This window comes from Ranitomeya variabilis, chromosome 4, assembly GCF_051348905.1.
Source record: "Ranitomeya variabilis isolate aRanVar5 chromosome 4, aRanVar5.hap1, whole genome shotgun sequence".
Lineage (NCBI taxonomy): Eukaryota > Metazoa > Chordata > Amphibia > Anura > Dendrobatidae > Ranitomeya > Ranitomeya variabilis.
In genome coordinates, this window is record NC_135235.1 from 767600350 (window position 1) to 767623865 (window position 23516).

Here is a 23516-nt window from a genome sequence, read left to right on the forward strand (position 1 = left end):
TGAGGTCATAACTCTTAACGCTTCAACGAATCCTGGTGATTCTGAGACAGTTTTCTTTTGACATATTTTTCTTTATGATAGTGGTAACGTTTCTCTGATATAGTCCAATGTTGAAGAGAAAAATGATGTGGACTCACCGGTCCCGTAAATTAGTTTCTTTTATTCAGACATATGGCAGTTAGACAGGGAGAAACAGCTGTTTCGCACAAATGTGCTTCTACAGGTCCCAATCATATTTGTGCGAAACAGCTGTCATCCTTTTACCCACACGTTTCTCCCTGTCTGTAACTGCCATATGTCCGAACAAAAGAAACTAATTTACGGGACCGGTGAGTGCACAAAATTTTTCTCTTCAATATTGGACTATGATTTTGTTTATGGATGTAGCACCCGAGAAGGCCTGAACAGTTTTCTTAAAGGCATTGACAATACAGCTGTATGGTGATATAAGATTTATGGGTTCATGAAAAGCAGCGGTGCGGACTTTCTTTTCTTCATTACTGGAAAATATATGAACTTTCTCTGCTATAACTTGCGTTTATTTCTTTAACCCCTTTCTGACCTCGGACAGGATAGTACGTCTGAGGTCAGAAGCCCCGCTTTGATGCGGGCTTCGGCGGTGAGCCTGCATCAAAGCCGGGACATGTCAGCTGTTTTGAACAGCTGACATGTCCCCGTAATAGGCGCGGGCAGAATCGCGATCTGCCCGCGCCTATTAACTAGTGAAATGCCGCTGTCAAACGCAGACAGCGGCATTTAACTACCGCATCTGATGGCATCGCCAACCCCCGTCACATGATCGGAGGTCGGCGATGCTTCAGTATTGTAACCATAGAGGTCCTTGAGACCTCTATGGTTACTGATCCCTGGCAGCTGTGAGCGCCACCCTGTGGTCGGCGCTCACAGCACACCTCATTTTCTGCTACATAGCAGCGAACAGCAGATCGCTGCTATGTAGCAGAGGCGATCGTGCTGTGCCTGCTTCTAGCCTCCCATGGAGGCTATTAAAGCATGGCAAAAGTAAGAAAAAAAAAAAGTTAAAAAAAGTGTGAAAAAAAACATAAGTTTAAATCACCCCCCCTTTCGCCACAATCAAAATAAATCAATAAAAAAAAAATCAGACCTACACATATTTGGTATCACCGCGTTCAGAATCGCCCGATCTATAAATAAAAAAAAGCATTTACCTGATCGCTAAACGGCGTAGCGAGAAAAAAATTTGAAACGCCAGAATTACGTTTTTTTTGTCGCCGCGACATTGCATTAAAATGCAATAACGGGCAATCAAAAGAATGTATCTGCACCAAAATGCTATCATTAAAAACGTCAGCTCGGCACGCAAAAAAGCAAAAAATAAGCCCTCAACCGACCCCAGATCATGAAAAATGGAGACGCTACGAGTATCGGAAAATGGCGCAATTTTTTTTTTTTAGCAAAGTTTGGAAATTTTTTTTCACCACTTAGGTAAAAAAATAACCTAGTCATGTTCCATGTCTATGAACTCGTACTGACCGGGAGAATCATAATGGCAGGTCAGTTTTAGCATTTAGTGAACCTAGCAATAAAGCCAAACAAAAAACAAATGTGGGACTACACTTTTTTTGCAATTTCACCGCACTTGGAATTTATTTCTAGTACAAGACATGCTAAAACCAATGACATCGTTCAAAAGTACAACTTGTCCCGCAAAAAATAAGCCCTCACATGGCCAAATTGACGGAAAAATAAAAAACTTATGGCTCTGGGAAGGAGGGGAGTGAAAAACGAACACGGAAAAACGAAAAATCCCAAGGTCATGAAGGGGTTAAAAAATGGAAATTTGGCGAAAATTTTGAAAATTTAGCAATTTTCAAAATTTTTATTTGTATACTTTAAATCAATCATAACACACAAAATAGCTAATAAATAATGTTTCCCACATGTCTTCTTTACATCAGCACAATTTTGGAAACAAACACTTTTTTTTGTTAGGAAGTTATAAGGGTTATAATTTGACCAGCGATTTCTTATTTTCACAACAAAATTTACAAAGCCATTTTGTTTAGGGACCACATCTCATTTGAAGTGAGTTTGGGGGGTCAATATCACAGAAAATGCCTAAAAGTGACGCCATTCTAAAAACTGCACCCCTCAAGGTGCTCAAAGCCTCATTCAAGAAGTGTATTAACCCTTCAGGTGCTTCACAGGAGTGAATGGAATGTGGAAGAAAAAAATAAACATTTACTTTTCTTTCACAAAAATGTTCCTTTAGACCTAATTTTCTTTTACTTTCACAAGGGTAACAGGAGAGAATGGACTATATATATATTGTGTTTTGCAATTTCTCCTGCGCATGCCAATATGCCATATGTGGGAGAATACTACTGTTTGGGTGCACGGCAGAGCTCGGAAGGGAAGGCGCGCCATATTGGAGAGCAGATTTTGTTGGAATTGTTTGTAGGTGACGTCACATTGTCAGAGCCCCTGACGTGTCTAAACAGTGGAAACCCCCAACAAGTGACCCCATTTTGGAAACTAAACCCCCCCCCCCAAGGAACTTACCTAGATGTGTGGTGGGCACTTTGAACCCTCAAATGCTTCACAGAAGTTAATTACGTACAGCTGTGAAAAGAAATAATCATGTCTTTTCCACAAGAAATTATCTTTTCTCCCCCAATTTTTTTTCCAACAGCTAGCAGGAGAAATTTGACCCCAAAAGTTGTTGTGCAATTTGTCCTGAGTATGCTGACACCCCATATGTGGGGGTAAACCACTGTTTGGGCGCATGGCAGAGCTCAGAAGGGAAGGAGCTCCATATTGGAGAGCAGATTTTGCTGGAATTGTTTGTGGGTGACATGTCACATTGTCAGAGCCCCTGAGGTGGCAGAACAGCATAAGCCCCCAAAGGTGACTGCATTCTACAAAATACTTGAATGAATTCTTCTAGTGGTGCAGTGAGCATACTGAGACCACAGCTGTTCCATAGAAAATTATACCATTGGGCAGTGAAGAAAAATAATTAAATTTTTACCACTGAAATGTTGTTTTAACCCCAGAATTTACATTGGAAAATAGGTAGATAGGTAAATGGTCACTACACCCATAGATGAACCCGCAGAGGAGACTCCTTTCCAATTCCCAGAGGGGTGTAATTTCCAAAATGTGGTCACTTCAGGGAGGATTCTGCTGTTATGGCACTTCGGAGAGCTGCTAAGTGCCAGAACAACAGAATCCCCCCTGAAGTGACCCCATTTTGGGAATTCATCTATGGATATAGTGACCATTTCCACTACATGGATGATTTCCAGAAACACATAGTGGAAGTTTTAGAGCAAAAATGTCATTGTAGTGCCCAATATATTGTGCCCAGCTTGAGTCTCTGGAGACATCCCCCACCTACCCCCGGAAATTGTTATGTCAGCTCTACTCAGATGTGTCGGTCACTAAATAAACCAAATGCTTGACTGTAAAAACAGTTTAAAAACATGGTTCTATGTGGAAGATTGTAAATCAGTCATGGAGGCATAAGGCCGGCAATGATGGGCATTGTGGGCAACAATAACGGGTATCATGCCTCATTCCTCTCTTAGAACATACACGACATCTTCTCTGGGGGATCTTTCTTGTTTCAGTTGCTGGAATGAGTGCAATAAAATGTCGCTCCGTGAGGCTTCTGACATCTTCAGATTCTAAAGGATTGGCAGGGACAACATTTTTAAAAACAAGATTTTCAATTACCTTTTCCTGATAATCAAGGAAAATATCTGCATTTCCAGCTTTCTTGTATGACACAAAATAAATTATATGCGGCCACCTGAAACAAATAAATAACTAACTTTTTATACCAGATATATGATTTTCTTTATATCTGGTATGGCTGTAGAACCTGATCTGCAAGGTCCACACCCCCCATATATTTGTTGTAGTCAATGACAGACACAGGTTTTGGAGTAGTGGATCCCTGTTGGTCTGCAGTGGCCCTTGTGGCATCTGTGTGGATCGAGCTCAGGATAAAAATATCTTTTTTATCCTTGTACTTAAGGGCAATCATCTCTCCATTGCGTAAAGCCCATGACTGTCCCTTTCAGAACTTTTCATTGACCAATGTTTGTGGAAACCCCTGACGGTTTTTGCGAATGGTCCCACAAGCCCCCATGTTATGTTCAACCAGACTTTTAAATAGGGGTGTGCTGGTGTAGTAGTTGTCAACATACAGATTGAAGACTTTTTGTAAAAATGGAGTTATCGGCTTCCAAACAATTTTTCCAGATGTCCCCAGATAAGTAGGGCATCCTGGTGGGTTTAGTTGGCTATCTTTCCCCTCATAATTGCGAAAAGCTGATGTGTATCCTGTTGAACTCAAGCACATTTTATAGAGCTTTATTCCGAATCTTGCCGTCTTAAAAGGTATAAATTGTTTGAGGTGCAGTCTTCCTTTGAATTTTACAAGGGATTCATCAATGGAAATGTTTTCTGTTGGGGTGTAGAGCTTTAAGAACTTTTCTGTCAAGTCTTCGATGATGGGTCTGATTTTGAATATTCTGTCATGTTCTGGGGCATCTCTGGGCAGGCATCGACTTTTGTCGTTAAAATGCCAAAATCTCATAAGCATTTCATAATGGGTCCTAGGAAGAATGGCAGGAAATATTGGGGTGGCTTGATCAGGGCGGTTGGACCAATAGGACCGAATTTTTGTTAACAAGCCCCATAGCTAATGTAAGTCTTAACATTTTTTTCATTTCTAGGACAATAGTTGGTGTCCGTAAATTTGACCTAGCATAATAGGATCGTGGATTCTGGGTGATGAATTGGGACATATATAAATTTGTTTGTAGGATAATATGTTCTAGCAAGCTATCTGTCAGAAACAAATTTAAAAAATAAACTGGTCCAAAATTTTCCACCTCCACATTTATACCAGGAATGGCATTAAAATTAGGGATGAATGGAGTAGCCGAATCCGGAGCCTCCCATCTGGGAAATGCTGGGAAAGCCCCTTGGACATTGGTGTGCGCCAATTCATGAGCACTAGGGACAGCGCTAGTACTGGGCATTGTTCCCTGAGTTGGAGACATTTCTCCAGAAGCGCTATTTGTCCTTCTTGTTGTACTGGTCCTTGTGTGCGAGGATGGACCAGAATCACTGCTCATTTCTGAGCTATCACTGTCTCTGCTACTAAAGCCCTTGAAATCCACATCGCCTCCTGACACTGCACTTTCTTCACTGTCGGAACATAAAAGTGCATAAACTTCCTCTGCACTATAATACTGATGGGCCATTTTACTCATTTTTATTTTTTCAGGAAATAGAAAACACTGACGTGACTGACTAACGTGACGTGACTGTGGTGACCAAATTATTGGGGAGACAATTGAGAAAAGCCTAATTCTCTAGCCTAACCCTAACTTTAGAATAAACTATAACTTTAGCCTAACAGTATCCCTAACAGTAACCCTAACTTTAGCCTAACAGTAACCCTAACTTTAGCCTCAACACTAACCCTAACTATAGCACTAACTAACCTTATCTGTTTTTCTTTTAACTTTTATAACAAGATCGCTGACTGACACAGCTTTTGCCAGCAGCACTTGTAACACTGTTTCTCCTCTAATCTCTCACTGACAGGAGATCTGAGGAGAAACAACATTTTTATGAGGCAGATCGCCCGGGAAAGTTAATTGCTACAGCACACTTTCCTAGTGATTTGTCTCATTGGCTGGTGTGACGCTGACATCATCAGAACCTGAACTAATCAGGTCTCGATGAGTTCGGGGGTCACAGGAAGTGTTTTGCGCCGGAATCCCCTTGTTATAAGGTACGTGGGGGTCCCGATGAGCACAAAACCGCCGTCCATAAACAAACATCGGCGCTGCACAAAGCCCTGCTAGCGCTGACGTTTATCTACTGTTGGTGGTCATAAAGTGGTTAAGTTAAGGGTACCATAATTTCTGTCCAGGCCTATTTCATGAGTTTTATTTTTTTAAAATTCTGTGGAGGCATGGTTGCAAAGCAATGTCTGACTTTCATTTGTTCATTTTCATAGATTTTTGATTTATTATTACTTTTGTCAGATTCAAGTTATTTCCGTGACCATTGTGGGTTTTTCTGTTATTAAATGAGGGGTACCAACAATTTTGACCATGTGTGTAGATGGAATGAATATTTTAACTCCACAGCCACTTTCTGGAAATTAGCACAAAGTGGATGTTGGAGAGTGAAAATTACACATTTGCCATTTTATTACCCAGCACTAGTGATGAGAGAGTATACTCGTTGCACGGGTTTTCCAGAGCACGCTCTGGTGGTCTCCCAGTATTTGTTAGTGTTCAGAGATTTTGTTTTTGTTGACGCAGGAGAATGATTTATGGCTACTATCCAGCCTGAGTACATGTGGGGGTTGCCTGGTTGCTAGGGAATCCCAACATGTAATCAAGCTGTCTAGTAGCTGTAAATCATTCAGCTGCAGGTGATGAAACTAAATCTCCGAGCACTAGCAAATAATCAGAGACCACCCGAGCGTGCTCTGGAAAACCTGAGCAATGACTATACTCGCTCATCACTGCCCAGCACATAATGCCCAGATTGTGCTCCAGGAGACACACACCGTAAATTAAGTGTATTCTTCTCACTATAATATTGGTAAATACAGGGATCCTAAATGTTGTTTGAGCACACTGCAAGACTCAGAAGTGAGAGCAGATTTTGCTGGATTGGTTTATAGAAACTCTGTTGCTTTTCAACAGCCTTTGAGCCACTAATAGTGTGGGAACCTCTGTTTTTCCATTGACAGATGATGGACCTAAGTGGGGACTTGAATTTTGTGAGATGAAAATTGGTATTATTTTCGTCAATATAACATTGATTAGTTTATTTTTATTCAATATTTGGGAGGCAGAATGAACAAACAGCTGAACACCACGCACTACTGGCTCATCCAACAAGGTTTTCTATTAGACTGTGAACAGTCATTGTCTTGGTAAATAATAAAAGTTTTTTACATAGCTTGCCATTTTAATGGACAGTTTAAGTAGAAATGTTCAAAAATATAAAACTCAAGGATATTTTATTAAAAATAATTGTTTTTTATCTTAGCAGATGACTGTACCAGGAGATCAGAGGGACAGCTGACATCTTCAATTTTTAAATCTGATGGTTTTGAGATCCTACAAGATACAACTGAAGTGAATTCCATTACTTCAGATATATCATCATCCATTCACAGCAAAGATCTGTCAACTGATCCTATGAAACAGGTCCCATCTTCTGATTCATTACTGACTACTAAGGAAAATCAAAGTCACAAAAGAGGCATTCAAAAACAAACTTCTCCTAAAGCAAAGAAGTCATTTTCATGTTCAGAATGTAGGAAATGTTTTAACCAGGCATGGCATCTTGTTAGACACCAAATAACTCACACAGGGGAGAAGCCTTTTTCATGTTCAGAATGTGGGAAATGTTTTAAATGGAAATCAGATTTGGTTAATCACCATAGAACTCACACAGGGGAGAAGCCTTTTTCCTGTTCAGAATGTGGGAAATGTTTTAAAAGAAAAGTGCATCTTGTTAGTCACCAGAGAACTCACACAGGAGAGAAGCCTTTTTCCTGTTCAGAATGTTTGAAATGTTTTACCCTCAAAGAGAATCTTGTTAGACACCAAATATCTCACACAGGGGAGAAACCTTTTTCATGTTCAGAATGTGAGAAACGTTTTAACCGGAAAGGGAGTCTTGTTATACACCAAATAACTCACGCTGGAGAGAAGCCTTTTTCATGTTCAGAATGTGGGAAATGTTTTAACCAGAAAGGGCATCTTGTTGGTCACCAGAGAACTCACACAGGGGAGAAGCCTTTTTCATGTTCAGAATGTGGGAAATGTTTTAAATGGAAATCAGAATTGGGTAATCACCATAGAACTCACACAGGGGAGAAGCCTTTTTCATGTTCAGAATGTGGGAAATGTTTTAAATGGAAAGTGCATCTTGTTAGTCACCAGAGAACTCACACAGGGGAGAAGCCTTTTTCCTGTTCAGAATGTGGGAAATGTTTTACACTCAAAGAGAATCTTGTTAGACACCAAATATCTCACACAGGGGAGAAGCCTTTTTCATGTTCAGAATGTGGGAAATGTTTTAACCAGAAAGGGAGTCTTGTTACACACCAAATAACTCACACAGTGGAGAAGCCTTTTTCCTGTTCAGAATGTGGGAAATGTTTTAACCAGAAAGGGAGTCTTGTTAAACACCAAAGAACTCACACAGGGGAGAAGCCTTTTTCCTGTTCAGAATGTGGGAAATGTTTTAACCAAAAATCAGATTTGGTTAATCACCATAGAACTCACACAGGAGAGAAGCCTTTTTCCTGTTCAGAATGTGGGAAATGTTTTAACCAAAAATCAGATTTGGTTAAACACCAGAGAACTCACACAGGGGAGAAGCCTTTTTCCTGTTCAGAATGTGGGAAATGTTTTAAATGGAAATCAGATTTGGGTAAACACCATAGAAATCACACAGGGGAGAAGCCTTTTTCCTGTTCAGAATGTGGGAAATGTTTTAACCAAAAATCAGATTTGGTTAGACACCATAGAACTCACACAGGGGAGAAGCCTTTTTCCTGTTCAGAATGTGGGAAATGTTTTAAAAGAAAAGTGCATCTTGTTAGTCACCAGAGAACTCACACAGGGGAGAAGCCTTTTTCCTGTTCAGAATGTGGGAAATGTTTTAAATGGAAAGCGCTTCTTGTTAGACATCAGAGCAGTCACACAGAGGAGAAGCCTTTTACGTTTTCTTAATGTAGGAAATATTTTACTTGGAAATCAACTGTTAATAAACATCAGAGACATCACATAGGGAAGAAGCCTTTTTTATGTTCACAATGTTGGAATAGTTTTAACCAAAATTGAATCTTCTTAAATGGGTTGTCTCTTGTCATTTCTCATGTTTTCTGACAAAAGGATAAAACTAAACTTTATTTATTCCAAATGTAAAACTATACCCATAATTCACTCCCTGAAGGTTAGTCAGTCGGTGACTAATAGAAAAAACATGTACCCCACAGTTCAGTATATAGGGTGAGGTGACGTATACACACTCACTCTCCAAGCTTCTCATTTCTATGGGTTTCATCATCCTCACCAAAGGCGACTTATCAGGAGACAATTTAATATTGACCTATATTCAAGCGAGACTAGACAAAAATAAACTAATATCATGTATCATTTTATCCGAAACAGTCAGAAAACCAGCCACATATTGGCAGATCCCAGACCACAAACTATATACTTCGTAAGTTTATAAGCAACTCCAGTGTCAGGAATAGATAGTATGTGACAATACAGTATCATTCTTGTGTTTTTCCTCCTACAGGGACTGCCCTAGTTTGGTATTGTAACAGCTGTTAATTAGTAGTGCAGACAAATTGTCCTAGACTAAACTCCGTTTTCAGATGGCCCAATATGTTCCACTCAGAGAAAACTTACCTGCTCCAAAGATCAATAGCAGCTTCTAACTAATGGCCATGCTGTGGTCTGTCAAGGAATGAGTGCAATATCGTTATAAAGACTAGGGATGTGTGCAATCATAATGTCTGGAAGATCTGTGCCATTATTTAGTATGAATATGGAGATTATCTCTGAAAGTTAAGTGTTCCTGACCGGTATATACTGTATTGTCACATACTATCTATTCCTGACACTGGAGTGGAGTATAAACTTACAAAGTATATAGTTTGAGGTCTGGGATCTGCCAATATGTGGCTAGTTTTCTGACTATTTCGGATAACATGATACATGATTTTAGGGTTTTCTTTGTCTAGTCCCGCTTGATTATAGTTCAGTATTAAATAGTGTCTTCATGAATAAATCCAATAAATATTAATTTCTCTTAAGTAGCGGCAGACATGACTGCCGGCAGCAGCAGGAAGCTGGTGGCTGACACTGCGCACTACTGAAGAGAAATGAATATTCGCTGCTCTCTGTGCGCACAGTCCCAGCAAGTACCCCAGTAGCTGTGCTCTGCTTGTGACGTCCCTGCCATGTGCTGCTTACGAGCATAAAGCAGCTGCTGGCATCAGAGCAGGACGCTGTGAGGGAGCTCCGAGTAGGTAAGTGTAATTTTTTTTTTTATGTTTTCTGTTGGGGCCATGCAGACCAGGACCGGTATGGGGGCCAATCATACCAGAATAGGGATGTGCCCTGCATACTAAGATGAGATGTGGGCCCTGCATACCAGGATAGGGATGGAGCCATGCATACTAGGATAGGGATGAGGGTGATCATTCCTGCCAGGTAGGGACGAGTGGGCCATGTGTATCAGGATATGGATAAGGGATCCTTGTATACCAGGATAAGGGTGAGGGAGCCAGGTGTATCAGGATGGGGGTGAGGGGAACATATATGCCAGGATAGGGATGAGGGAGTCATGTGTATCAGGATGGGGGTGAGGAGACCATATATACCAGGATAGGGGATATTAAGTACAGAATTGACCACATTTTTTGCCTCTATTTTTTTGCCTAATTTCCTCCTCTAAAACCTAGGTGCATCTTATAGTCCAAAAAACACAGTATATATTTTTTTTTCGCAGTGAACTCATTGTTCATGTTGGCCTTGTCACGATAATGTATAAAATGGCGTATGATTTTCCCTTGTTATCACACACGCTGCATGCGGCCCCCCCTCGCAACCCCTGCACTAGGGGATATCTGTCTCTGGCTCCTGTAACCTTACACTCTCTCCTCACTCCTTCCTTTCCCCCCTTCCTCTAGGAATGTCTTTGTCTCCAAACACATGGGCTTTCTGTATGTGGGGGAGATATTACAGAAGCCGTAATGCGACGCCAGTGTGTGATAGAAATATCACAGTTACATATTTGAAAGTGCTTCGATAGAGCTTCGCTACAGCGCCTCTTTCTAAATTCTAGCTCCCAAGGAACCAGAGAAATGGATTTCTCCTGAACAGAAGTGGAATAGCTAGTCCGAGTTCGGAATCATTAGAAAGCTAATTTCCATATAAGATGACTGATGTGCGTGCCGTTACTCTGCTAGGTTCTCCAGGCTAGTCATGATAATGATAACTTTTGCTAGCAAATCTGTAACTCTGAGGAAAGGGGAGGGCGAGGGTAACTCAACCCCCTTTGGTGATGTCACAGTCTACATGTATAAGTTACTGCCAGTCAGCCCAGCCTTCAGTCTTACCTGAGAAGCTGTTGCACCAAGACCCTCTGATGCATTGGGATGTCTGGCTCCTCCCACCAGCATGGTTAGCCTGGAATGACCTAAGTAACGTGAGTGTTTATCTTCTTTAATCCCTGTTTTTTTGTAATTGCTTGTATATACCTTCATTGTCTCATATTGCAACATCTTTACATTTTTTTTGTAAACACTGCCTACCTTTTCAGAGTAAAATATAAAATGTATTAGTTTCATCTTCTCCATGTTCTATAGCTAATTTTCACGTGCCTGAAGTTAATTACTTTACTAATTTGGGTTGGCTTCGAACCCCTCTATTGAGGAATCTGAGCTGGTGGCAGCGAAGTGTGTTCTGGGCTAGGTGGGTACAGCTTGCAGCGATGGAACAGTATTTTATAAGCTATTGTCTGGCTGAGGCCTGAGCAGTTATAATTTCCTCGCTGCAGCATGCCTGCTAGCCAGTCCACAGTGAAGCTGCCCATCCGGCAACTAATTATCCTACGTGTAGTTCCCTGACTGACCTGAGGGCAAGGGGGCCCCGGAGAGCTGCAATTTCCGAAGCAGAGCTGGAAAGTGGGATATACATAAATCTCTGCAGTTCGTGACATATTGTAGCAGCAGTGGGATATCTAAAATAAGCCCCTGCGGTAAATTGATAGGTCAATAGCCTTGTTTGTGTTTTCATCACATTGCAGCAGTGGTGGGATAACTAAGATAAGCCCCCTGCACATGTGATAGCCGTGTGCTGGCCAAAGGTCACCCCCTTTTCATGACAGGCCTCATTAAAATAAAAACATACTCAGCTGGCGTGCTGGCTCAACTTCAGCTGTGTCGAGACTCACTGTCCCGGGGCTTATGTGAGGTTGTTACATCACATGAGCCCTGCACCCGATCAGCGGCAGCTTGACTGCTTCCTTCGGACGTATTGAACATGAACAGGAAGCCAGGGCCGCGGCTGCTCTCTGACTGCCCTATGCTGCTTGATTTGTCCGAAGATGGGGACAGTGAGGTCAGCGCTGATTGGGCACAGGGCTCACATGATTGAAAACCTCAGCAGAGCCCCAAGCGCCTGCACCAGTGAAACGGCGCCACCATGGGAGGTTTGTATGAGGATTTTTATTTTAACAGGACCGAACATGAGGAATGAGAAGGGCTTGTCCAACTAGTTGTCAACCTTTTTAAACATCAAAAATCCCACACAGGAAAAATCCATTATTATACCTGGAGTCTGAGAAATGAATTACAAGAAAATTGTATTTTGTTGACCGTCAAAAAGAACTCAGATGGGGAGAACCTATATATATTATTGACAAATTGTACAAAAACATGATGCGTGCAGCGTGTGTTCAAGGTGAGAATATATGGGAGTTTTATAGGATAAACCAAATACCAACAGAAAATAAACGACGCAAAACAAACATTTATCAGTAAACATAACTCTTTATTAGGTAAAGTATAAAAGAATTGTGTCATTTTCCAATACCCAGCGCATCTCCATTTTTCATGATCTTCGGTTGGGTGCAAGCTTATTTTTTGCGTGCCGAGCTGACGTTTTTAATGATACCATTTTGGTGCAGATACATTCTTTTGATCGCCCGTTATTGCATTTTAATGCAATGTTACGGTGACCAAAAAAAACGTAATTGTGGCATTTTTTTTTTTTCTCGCTACGCAATTGGGTTAATTATTTTTTTATACTGATAGATCTAGCAATTCTGAATGCGGCAATACCAAATATGTGGATGTTTGATTTTTTTTTATTGTTTTGTTTTTGAATGGGGCGAAAGGGGGTGATCTGAACTTATATTTTTTATTTTTAAAACATTTTTTGTTTACTTTTGGCATTGTGAAGACATCATTGTATCTTAATTAACCAGATGACTATTTTTAGCAAACGAAGAATACTAGAATGTTATCTGTATGTTGGCTTTCAAATTAAGTGTTGATTTCTGGTTGGTCAAGAAAACAGACTTTTGTTTGTGTAGGCCGGTAATATTGACTTTTATTGTGGCTTATCCTTGATTACTAGTGATGTTTGCTGATATGCTAATTACGCATTGTGTTATTGAGCCAGTTTGTTGAGTTCTAAGCTTTCACACTAGCATCATACTCGGCCCGTCGCAGTGCGTCGGGCCGACGTACCGACGCTAGCAGTGAATGCGCCGCACAACGGGGGCAGCGGATGCTGTTTTTCCACGCATCCGCTGCCCCATTGTGAGGTGCGGGGAGGTGGGGGCGGAGTTCCGGCCGCGCATGCGCGGTCAGAAATGGCGGTCTGTCGGCAGCAAAAAACGTTGCATGTAAAGTTTTTTGCAGCTGACGGTCCGCCACAACAAGGCGCAACCATCGCACGACGGTTGCGACGTGTGGCAAAGCGTCGCAATGCGACGCTAATGCAAATCAATGGTGAAAAAACGCATCCTGCAAGCACTTTTGCAGGATGCGTTTTTTCTACCAAACAACGCATAGCGACGTGCAGTGCACGACGCTAGTGTGAAAGAGGCCTAAACCAGAGAAGGAAAAACTAAGCAAATAGTTTAAATAATCAAGTAATGCTACTTGATCTTGTCTCCATTCTTACCCTTTATGTAAATACTGAATGAGAGACACTTGTTAAGTCTAAAAATAGGTTACATGCCTCTGTATAAAGAGACTGAGAAACAGAAACAGCCAGAGAGATTCTGCCAAGACATCCATACATCTCAAAAGGACTAGAGACAGGACAACAGCCATTTTACATCATGGCTCCATTACGAGGGACACGGATCTATCATTCTATAGGAAACAACCTAGGGGTTTTCAGCCTCTGTTGGAAGAATACAGATCTTCTCCATTGACCATCGCTGAACCATGGATACATTTGGAGGAGCCAGGCTATGATCCTCAGATCAACTGGCCTTGTACCTTATATGGACTCAATAGACTATCATCTTCCTACACTGGCTGTTACCTCCTGTCTGTGCATGCCACAGGTGGAGTAACCGACTCTGGAAAATGAAGCCAGGTTGTGATCCTCGGATCAACTGGCCTTGTATGGACTGGCATCTACCTATGCTTGACGTTACCTCCTCTCTGTGTGCGTGCCACAGGTGAGGTAGCATCCCTGGAAGATCTGTACTCACAGTTGCTATTATCCATGCGAGTCAGCCGAAGGGTAAGACTGTAATGTGCATCATCTTGGGTACTGTTGCTGGGACTGTTCTATATGTTATCTGCCTGTTTTGTGGTTCAATAAAGCTATGCCATACTGTTTTACTCTCACCCTGTGTTGCCTGAGTAGCGTTTTGCCCATGTTAAAACAGCGGGAGTTTGATGAGACTATCCCTGGTTCCTGCGTTTTTGGCTAGTGAGCGGCGCTCATAGCAATCTGGCAGTGACAACCCATCAGTGACCCGCGATCATGTGACAGGGTCACTGAAGGGCGGGATATCCGGCGCGCTTGCTGACATGTGCCAGAAAAGATGTGGCTCAGCGCTGGAGCCCACATCAAATTAGTCCGACATCTGCGTACATTTAGGCCTGATGTTGGAAAGGGGTTAAAGGGGATTGTTTTTACAGAGACAGAAGTGGTAATCAATCATGTATACATACATATACAGTACAGACCAAAAGTTTGGACACACCTTCTCTTTTAAAGACTTTTCTGTATTTTCATGACTATGAAAATTGTAAATTCACACTGAAGGCATCAAAACTATGAATTAACACATGTGGAATTATATACGTAACAAAAAAGTGTGAAACAGCTGATGAGTTTCAAGAGCTAGTCACCGGAAATGGTTTTCACTTCACAGGTGTGCCCTGTCAGGTTTAATAAGTGGGATTTCTTGCCTTATAAATGGGGTTGGGACCATCAGTTGTGTTGTGCAGAAGTCCGGTGGATACACAGCTGATGGTCCTACTGAATAGATTGTTAGAATTTGTATTATGGCAAGAAAAAAGCAGCTAAGTAAAGAAAAACGAGTGGCCATCATTACTTTATGAAATGAAGGTCAGTCAGTCTGAAAAATAATTGGGAAAACTTTGAAAGTGTCCCCAAGTGCAGTTGCAAAAACCATCAAGCGCTACAAAGAAACTGGCTCACATGAGGACCGCCCCAGGAAAGGAAGACCAAGAGTCACCTCTGCTTCTGAGGATAAGTTTATCTGAGTCACCAGCCTCAGAAATTGCATGTTAACAGCAGCTCAGATTAGAGACCAGGTCAATGCCACACAGAGTTCTAGCAGCAGACACATCTCTACAACAACTGTTAAGAGGAGACTTTGTGCAGCAGACCTTCATGGTAAAATAGCTGCTAGGAGACCACTGCTAAGGACAGGCAACAAGCAGAAGAGACTTGTTTGGGCTAAAGAACACAAGGAATTTACGTTAGACCAGTGGAAATCTGTGCTTTGGTCTGATGAGTCCAAATTTGAGATCTTTGGTTCCATCGGCCGTGTCTTTGTGCGATGCAGAAAAGGTGAATGGATGGACTCTACATGCCTGGTTCCCACCGTGAAGCATGGAGGAGGAGGTGTGATGGTGTGGGGGTGCTTTGCTTGTGACACTGTTGGGGATTTATTCAAAATTGAAGGCATACTGAACCAGCATGGCTACCACAGCATCTTGCAGCGACATGCTATTCCATCCGGTTTGCGTTTAGTTGGACCAACATTTATTTTTCAACAGGACAATGACCCCAAACACACCTCCAGGCTGTGTAACGGCTATTTGACCAAGAAGGAGAGTGATGGGATGCTACGCCAGATGACCTGGCCTCCACAGTCACCAGACCTGAACCCAATCGAGATGGTTTGGGGTGAGCTGGGCCGCAGAGTGAAGGCAAAATGGCCAACAAGTGCTAAGCATCTCTGGGAACTCCTTCAAGATTGTTGGAAGACCATTTCCGGTGACTACCTTTTGAAGCTCATCAAGAGAATGCCAAAAGTGTGCAAAGCAGACATCAAAGCAAAAGGTGGCTACTTGGAAGAACCTAGAATATAAGACATAATTTCAGTTGTTTCACACTTTTTTGTTAAGTATATAATTCCACGTGTTTTAATTCATAGTATTGATGCCTTCAGTGTGAATGTACAATTTTCAGTCATGAAAATACAGAAAAATCTTTAAATGAGAAGGTGTCCAAACTTTTGGTCTGTACTGTATGTATGCGTTTGTGTGTGCGTGAAGCCACGCCCACTCCATATAGCCCCACCCACTCCACATAGCCACATTCTCTCCACACGCCAAGCCCCGTATAATAAATATTTAATCTAATAAATATATACGCTGCTCAAAAAAATAAAGGGAACGCTAAAATCGCACATCCTAGATATCACTGAATGAAATATTACAGTTGTAAATCTTTATATAGTGGAATTGTGAAGGGACAAATTAAGAAAGATTCTCCATTTTGTGCTTTTTGACTCCATTTTGCTGTTATAATATAAATTTTGTTACTAGGCTAAAGTTTACAGCTGTTATGAGACCTTGATTGTTGCAATCTAGACAGGACATGAGACTGAGGGTGTATTGTTCTACGAGACTTTGACGTACAGACTGTTCCTGCATTCTTATAGGTTAAGAACTGTGAGCGTGTTCTTATGCTGATTGGATGAAGTATAATTTCTATGACTATGAAAAGTCATACACAATAAACGGGGGCCCAGAGATCTGCTTGATCCCCCCAAACAGAGACATTCGTCTCCGTCTGGTCATTTTCAGTTGCCGGCAACGCCCTGTAGATTAATTTGGAAATCACTGAGTTAACCGTGAAGGATAACTTTAGATCCTCCCTCAACAGTATGTGTTGAGAACAGTAAAACGTAAAAATGAGCAATGTAAATGACAACTAATATCCCATGGAGTTCTGGAGTTGGAATGATGCTCAAAATCAAAGTGAAAAATCAAATTGCAGGCTGACCCAACTTCAGTGGAAATGCCTCAAGACAAGGAAATGATGCTCAGTAGTGTGTGGCCTCCACGTGCCTGTATGACCTCCCTACAATGCCTGGGCATGCTTTTGATGAGGCGGCGGATGGCCTCCTGAAGGATCTCCTCCCAGACCTGAACAAAAGCATCCACCAACTCCTGGACCGTCTGTGGTACAACGTGACGGTGGATGGAGCAAGATATGATGTCCCAGATGTGTTCAATCGGATTCAGGTCGGGGGAATGGGCAGGCCAGTCCATAGCTTCAATGCCTTGATCTTGCAGGAACTGCTGACACACTCCAGGCACATGAGGTCTGGCATTGTCCTGCATTAGGCAGAACCCAGGGCCAGCTGCACCATCATATGGTCTCACAACGGATATGAGGATCTCATCTTGGTACCTAATGCCAGTCAGGCTACTTCTGGTGAGCACATGGAGGGCTGTGCAGCCATCCAAAGAAATGCCACCTCACGCCATTACTGACCCACTGCCAAACTGATCATGCTGAAGGATATTGCATGCAACAGATTGCTCTCCATGGCGTCTCCAGACTCTGTCATGTCTGTCACGTGTTCAGTGTGAACCCATTTTCATCTGTGAAAAGCACAGGGCGCCAGTGGTGAATTTGCCAATCCTGGTGTTCTGTGGCAAATGCTAAGCTTCCTGCATGGTGTTGGGCTGTGAGCACAACCTCCTTTTGTGGAGGTCGGGCACTCAGACATCCTCATGGAGTTGTTTTCTAACCGTTTGTGCAGACACATGCACATTTGTGGCCTGCTGGAGTTCATTTTGCAGGTCTCTGGCAGTGCTCCTCCTGTTCCTCCTTGCACAAAGGCTGAGATAGTGGTCCTGCTGCTGGGTTGTTGCCCTCCTATGGCCCCCTCCATGTCTCTTGGTGTACTGGCTGTCTCATGCTACGAGTGTGAAAGCACAACCAACATTCAAAAGTGACCAAAACATCAGCCAGAAATCATTGGTACTGAGATGTGGTCCGTGGTCCCCACCTGCAGAACCACTTCTTTATTGAGGATGTCTCGATAACTGCCAATAATTTCCATCTGTTGTCTTTTCCATTTGCACAACAGCATGTGAAATTGATTGTCAAACAGTGTTGCTTCCTAAGTGGACAGTTTGATTTCACAGAAGTTTGATTTACTTGGAGTTACATTCTGTTGTTTAAGTGTTCCCTTTATTTTTTGTGAGCAGTATGTGTATATATATATATATATATATATATATATATATATATATATATATATATATATATATATATATATATATATATATGCAGTACAGACCAAAAGTTTGGACACACCTCATTCAGAGATTTTTCTGTATTTTTATGACTATGAAAATTGTACATTCACGCTGAAGGCATCAAAACTATGAATTAACATGTGGAATTATATACTTAACAAAAAAGTGTGAAACAACTGAAAATATGTCTTATATTCTAGGTTCTTCAAAGTAGCCACCTTTTGCTTTGATTACTGCTTTGCACACTCTTGGCATTCTCTTGATGAGCTTCAAGAGGTAGTCACCAGAAATGGTCTTCCAACAGTCTTGAAGGAGTTCCCAGAGATGTTTAGCACCTGTTGGCCCTTTTGCCTTCATTCTGTGGTCCAGCTCACCCCAAACCATCTCAATCGGGTTCAGGTCTGGTGACTGTGGAGGCCAGATCATCTGGGATAGCACCCCATCACTCTCCTTCTGGTGAAATAGCCCTTACACAGCCTGGAGATGTGTTTGGGGTCATTGTCCCATTGAAAAATAAATGATGGTCCAACTAAACGCAAACCGGATGGAATAGCATGCCGCGGCAAAATGCTGTGGTAGACATGCTGGTTCAGTATGCCTTCAATTTTGAATAAATCCCCAACAGTGTCACCAGCAAAGCACCCCCACACCATCTCCATGCTACATGGTGGGATCCACGCATGTAGAGTCCATCCATTCACCTTTTCTGCGTCGCTCAAAGACACGGTGGTTGGAACCAAAGATCTCAAATTTGGACTCATCAGACCAAAGCACAGATTTCCACTGGTCTAATGTCTATTCCTTGTGTTCTTTAGCCAAAACAAGTCTCTTCTGCTTGTTGCCTGTCCTTAGCAGTGGTCTCCTAGCAGCTATTTTACCTTGAAGGCCTGCTGCACAAAGTCTCCTGTTAACAGTTGTTGTAGAGATGTGTTTGCTGCTCTAACTCTGTGTGGCATTGACCTGGTCTCTAATCTGAGCTGCTGTTAACATGCGATTTCTGAGGCTGATGACTCTGATAAACTTATCCTCAGAAGCAGAGGTGACTCTTGGTCTTCCTTTCCTGGGGCGGTCCTCATGTGAGCCAGTTTCTTTGTAGCGCTTGATGGTTTTTGCAACTGCACTTGGAGACACTTTCAAAGTTTTCCCAATTTTTCGGACTGACTGACCTTAATTTCTTAAAGTAATGATGGCCTCTCGTTTTTCTTTACTTAGCTGCTTTTTTCTTGCCATAATACAAATTCTAACAGTCTATTCAGTAGGACTATCAGCTGTGTATCCACAAGACTTCTGCACAACACAACTGATGGTCCCAACCCCATTTAGGCTATGTTCACACGGTGCGTTTTTTGGTGCGGATCCGGAGCGGAATTTCAGCTGCGGATCCGCATCCGTTTTCCATGTAGGTTACAGTACAATGTAACCCAATGGAAAACAAAATCCGCTGTGCCGACGATCCTTTTTTCCCCAGGAAAATCCGCGCGGATTTGCCTGCGGAAAAAAGAAGTACCATGTCAATTCTTTCTCCGGATTCCGCTGCGGGTTTCCAGCAGCACCAATAGGAAACTGCATTTGGAAACCCGCAGTGGAATCCGCAGAAGAAAAAGGATCAAAATCCGCAGCTAAAATCAGCGCTGAATTTTAGCTGCGGATTTTCAAAACAGGACAGGAAAAAAAACTGATGAAAAAACTGAACGTGTGAACGTAGCCTTATAAGACAAGAAATCCCACTTATTAAACCTGACAGGGCACACCTGTGAAGTGAAAACCAATTCCGGTGACTAGCTCTTGAAGCTCATCAAGAGAATGCCAAGAGTGTGCAAAGCAGTCATCAAAGCAAAAGGTGGCTACCTGGAAGAAATTAGAATATAAGACATTTTTTCAGTTGTTTCACACTTTTTTGTTAAGTATATAATTCCACATGTGTTAATTCATAGTTTTGATGCCTTCAGTGTGAATGTACAATTTTCATAGTCGTGAAAATACAGAAAAATCTTCGAATGAGGTGTGTCCAAACTTTTGGTCTGTACTGTGTATGTGTATGTATATATATATATATATATATATATATATATATATATATGTGTGTGTATATGTGTATATATATAATAATCTAATAAATATATATAATATCAAATATATCTATTTCATAGGCACATCTTCTTGACCACAATAGCTCACACTGCCTGTGTTGCCCATAGCAACCAATCACCTTTCATTTCACCAGAGCTGTTTAGAAGATAAAAGCTGAACTGTGATTGGTTGCTGTGAACAGTTTTCCTTGTAGACAGTTGTGGTAACTGAGGCCTATTATTCTTCTCATTTCTATGGTGTTATCATCCTTCTGTAAAGGCCCCATCTCACATAGCGATTTACCAACGATCACGACCAGCGATACGACCTGGCCGTGATCGTTGGTAAGTCGTTGTGTGGTCGCTGGGGAGCTGTCATACAGACAGCTCTCTCCAGCGACCAACGATCAGGGGAACGACTTCGGCATCGTTGAAACTGTCTTCAACGATGCCGAAGTCCCCCTGCAGCACCCGGGTAACCAGGGTAAACATCGGGTTACTAAGCGCAGGGCCGCGCTTAGTAACCCGATGTTTACCCTGGTTACCAGTGTAAATGTAAAAAATAACAAACACTACATACTCACCATCTGATGTCCGTCAGGTCCCTTGCCGTCTGCTTCCTGCTCTGACAGTGCCGCCGTACAGTGAGAGCAGAGCGCAGCGGTGACGTCACTGCTGTGCTGTGCTCTCACTGTACGGCCGGATCTCAGTCAGAGCAGGAAGCAGACGGCAAGGGACCTGACGGACATCAGATGGTGAGTATGTACTGTTTGTTTTTTTTTTACATTTACGCTGGTAACCAGGGTAAACATCGGGTTACTAAGCGCGGCCCTGCGCTTAGTAACCCGATATTTACCCTGGTTACCAGTAAAGACATCGCTGGATCGGTGTCACACACACCGATTCAGCGATGTCAGGGGGACCTCAACGACCAAAAAAAGGTCCAGGCCATTCCGACACGACCAGCGATCTCACAGCAGGGGCCTGATCGCTGGTACGTGTCACACATAGCGAGATCGCTACTGAGGTCGCTGTTGCGTCACAAAACTTGTGACTCAGCAGCGATCTCGCTAGCGATCTCGCTAGCGATCTCGCTATGTGAGACGGGGCCTTAAAGCTGGAAATAACACTATTTATTACTGCGCCGACACAGACCCCCCTCTGCCACAGACTGCAGGGGGCCCAGAATCAGGAACTTCTTTGGCATGAAGCATCTCATTAACTTCAACCACAGATTAAAGAAAGAAACACAAGACGGATTTCTCCAACCCAGGAACCATTTTACTCGGTGTAACAGCTCCACCCTGACCATGCCGGGTTCACTGTATACCTATTTATACAGCTACAACTAATGCCACTCTAAATTAGGAGAAAAATCTGTAACAGTGTAATCTGTAATTATGTAACGTTTCGGTCCAAAATTGGACCTTCAGACTGGGATACATATAATGAAACAAAACAAAAAAGAATCTACAATTGTAACAACCCTGCCGGCATCACTGCATGGCCTTCCATTCCCCACCTGCCTGTTACATCAACTCACTCACCCAGTGCCATGCTGTGAGATCTGTCTGCTGTCGGCTCCATGCCATGTGCTTCATGGCCGCCTGCTCTGTGTACACTTCCTGCCTGTGTGCATAGGGGGGCGGCGCCAGCCACTCCGGATTCTTATTGAGACTGTGTGCACCTCCCTGGGGTGTTCCTGGCCAATAGCCTTGAGGCCTTTGATACTTAAGGCATCCTCATCCATTGGAGGATGCCTGAGCAAACTATTTCCCTCAGTTAGCACTTGCTACTGAGCTGCCAGGTCGTGTCTGTTCCTGTCTCTGAGGGCTGCAACTAGCAGGCCTTCATCTGTGTTCTGTTTGTGTATCCTTATCCATATCCGTGTCCGTTCCTGTCTGTACTCTGGTCTATGTCCGTTCCTGTTCCTAATTTGTCATTTGTCATTTCCCACTCAGCTGGGTGTACCTCCGCCTTATCTTTCTGCTCTGCTTGCCATTATCTGTGGCTCTGCATCTCTCTGCCCTGTTCGCCACTACCCGTGGCTCTGCGCTACTCTGCTCAGTTCTTCCACAACCTGTGGATCTGTGCCTCTCAGCTTTCCTCTCCACAACCTGTGTTTCCTCACTCTCTTGCTCTTGGCGTTACCTCCTGCGGTTCTGGCTCTTGGCTCCGCCTCCAGCGCCTCCGCTCTTGGCTCCGCCTCCAGCGCCTCCGCTCTTGGCAGCGCCTCCGCTCTTGGCTCCACCTCCAGCGCCTCCGCTCTTGGCTCCGCCTCCAGCGCCTCCGCTCTTGGCTCCGCCTCCAGCGCCTCCGCTCTTGGCTCCGCCTCCAGCACCTCCGCTCTTGGCTCTGCCTCCAGCGCCTCCGCCTCTAGCACCTCCACCCTTGGCTCCGTCCTGGGCTCTGCCTTCTCCTTCTCTACTCTTTGCTCTGCCTTCTCCTTCTCTACTCTTTGCTCTACCTTCTCCTTCTCTACTCTTTGCTCTACCCTCTCCTCCTCTGCTCTTAGCTCCGCCTTCTCCTTCTCTACTCTTAGCTCCACCTCCTGCTCTTACTCTACCTGTTTCTTTATATTCTCCAGTCTGAACAGGTTCTTACCTGTTTCCATACACCCACCTGAATACCAGTTCCTACCAGAGTATCAATCCTGTCTTCCTGTCTGCCAGTGAGCCAGCCGTGCCTGCCAGTGCCAGCCATGCCCGCCTGTCTGCCTGTATCTCTGTCAAGCCAGTCTGCCCATCAGGGCCTCTGCCATACCCGTCTGTCAGCCAGTGTCACAGCCGTGCCTGCCTGCCTGTGTCTTTTTCCCGGTGGGATCAGCATCCACAGTCCGACTCCACCCTGGAGTGGTACCTGGTAGCTTCCTATTGCACAAGTCTGACCTCACCATCAGAGGCTCCAGCGAACACCTAGGAAGCTACTTAGTTACGCCCCTTCCAGGGAAGTTCGGTCTGTGGTCCAGTGGGGCCACACCCCCAGGCGCCCGCGCCATCCAGTCTCGGCGCGAGCGTTACAGATTGCTCAGGCCATGGTCCCCGCTGAGTCCCATGTGCCTTCACTCTCGGAGCAAGATGAACTCTCTTCTTGCCAGTATTGGCCTCCGAGGG

At 43.3% G+C, this 23516-nt stretch overlaps 1 protein-coding gene across 2 annotated transcripts in view; it reads left to right on the forward strand.

Moving 5' to 3' along the window:
- LOC143766912 (uncharacterized) overlaps positions 1-9157 on the forward strand; it is a 164053-nt gene extending 154896 nt beyond the window's left edge. Inside the window, exon 7 of one of the 2 annotated variants that reach the window (XM_077254909.1) lies at positions 7075-9157. In XM_077254909.1, coding sequence (XP_077111024.1) covers positions 7075-8768 — 1694 coding nt within the window. In that variant the 3' untranslated portion in view covers positions 8769-9157. Of the gene's footprint in view, positions 1-7071 lie in introns of both variants that reach the window. The other variant, XM_077254910.1, reaches the window with a different exon arrangement.
- The last annotated feature ends 14359 nt before the right edge of the window (positions 9158-23516 follow it).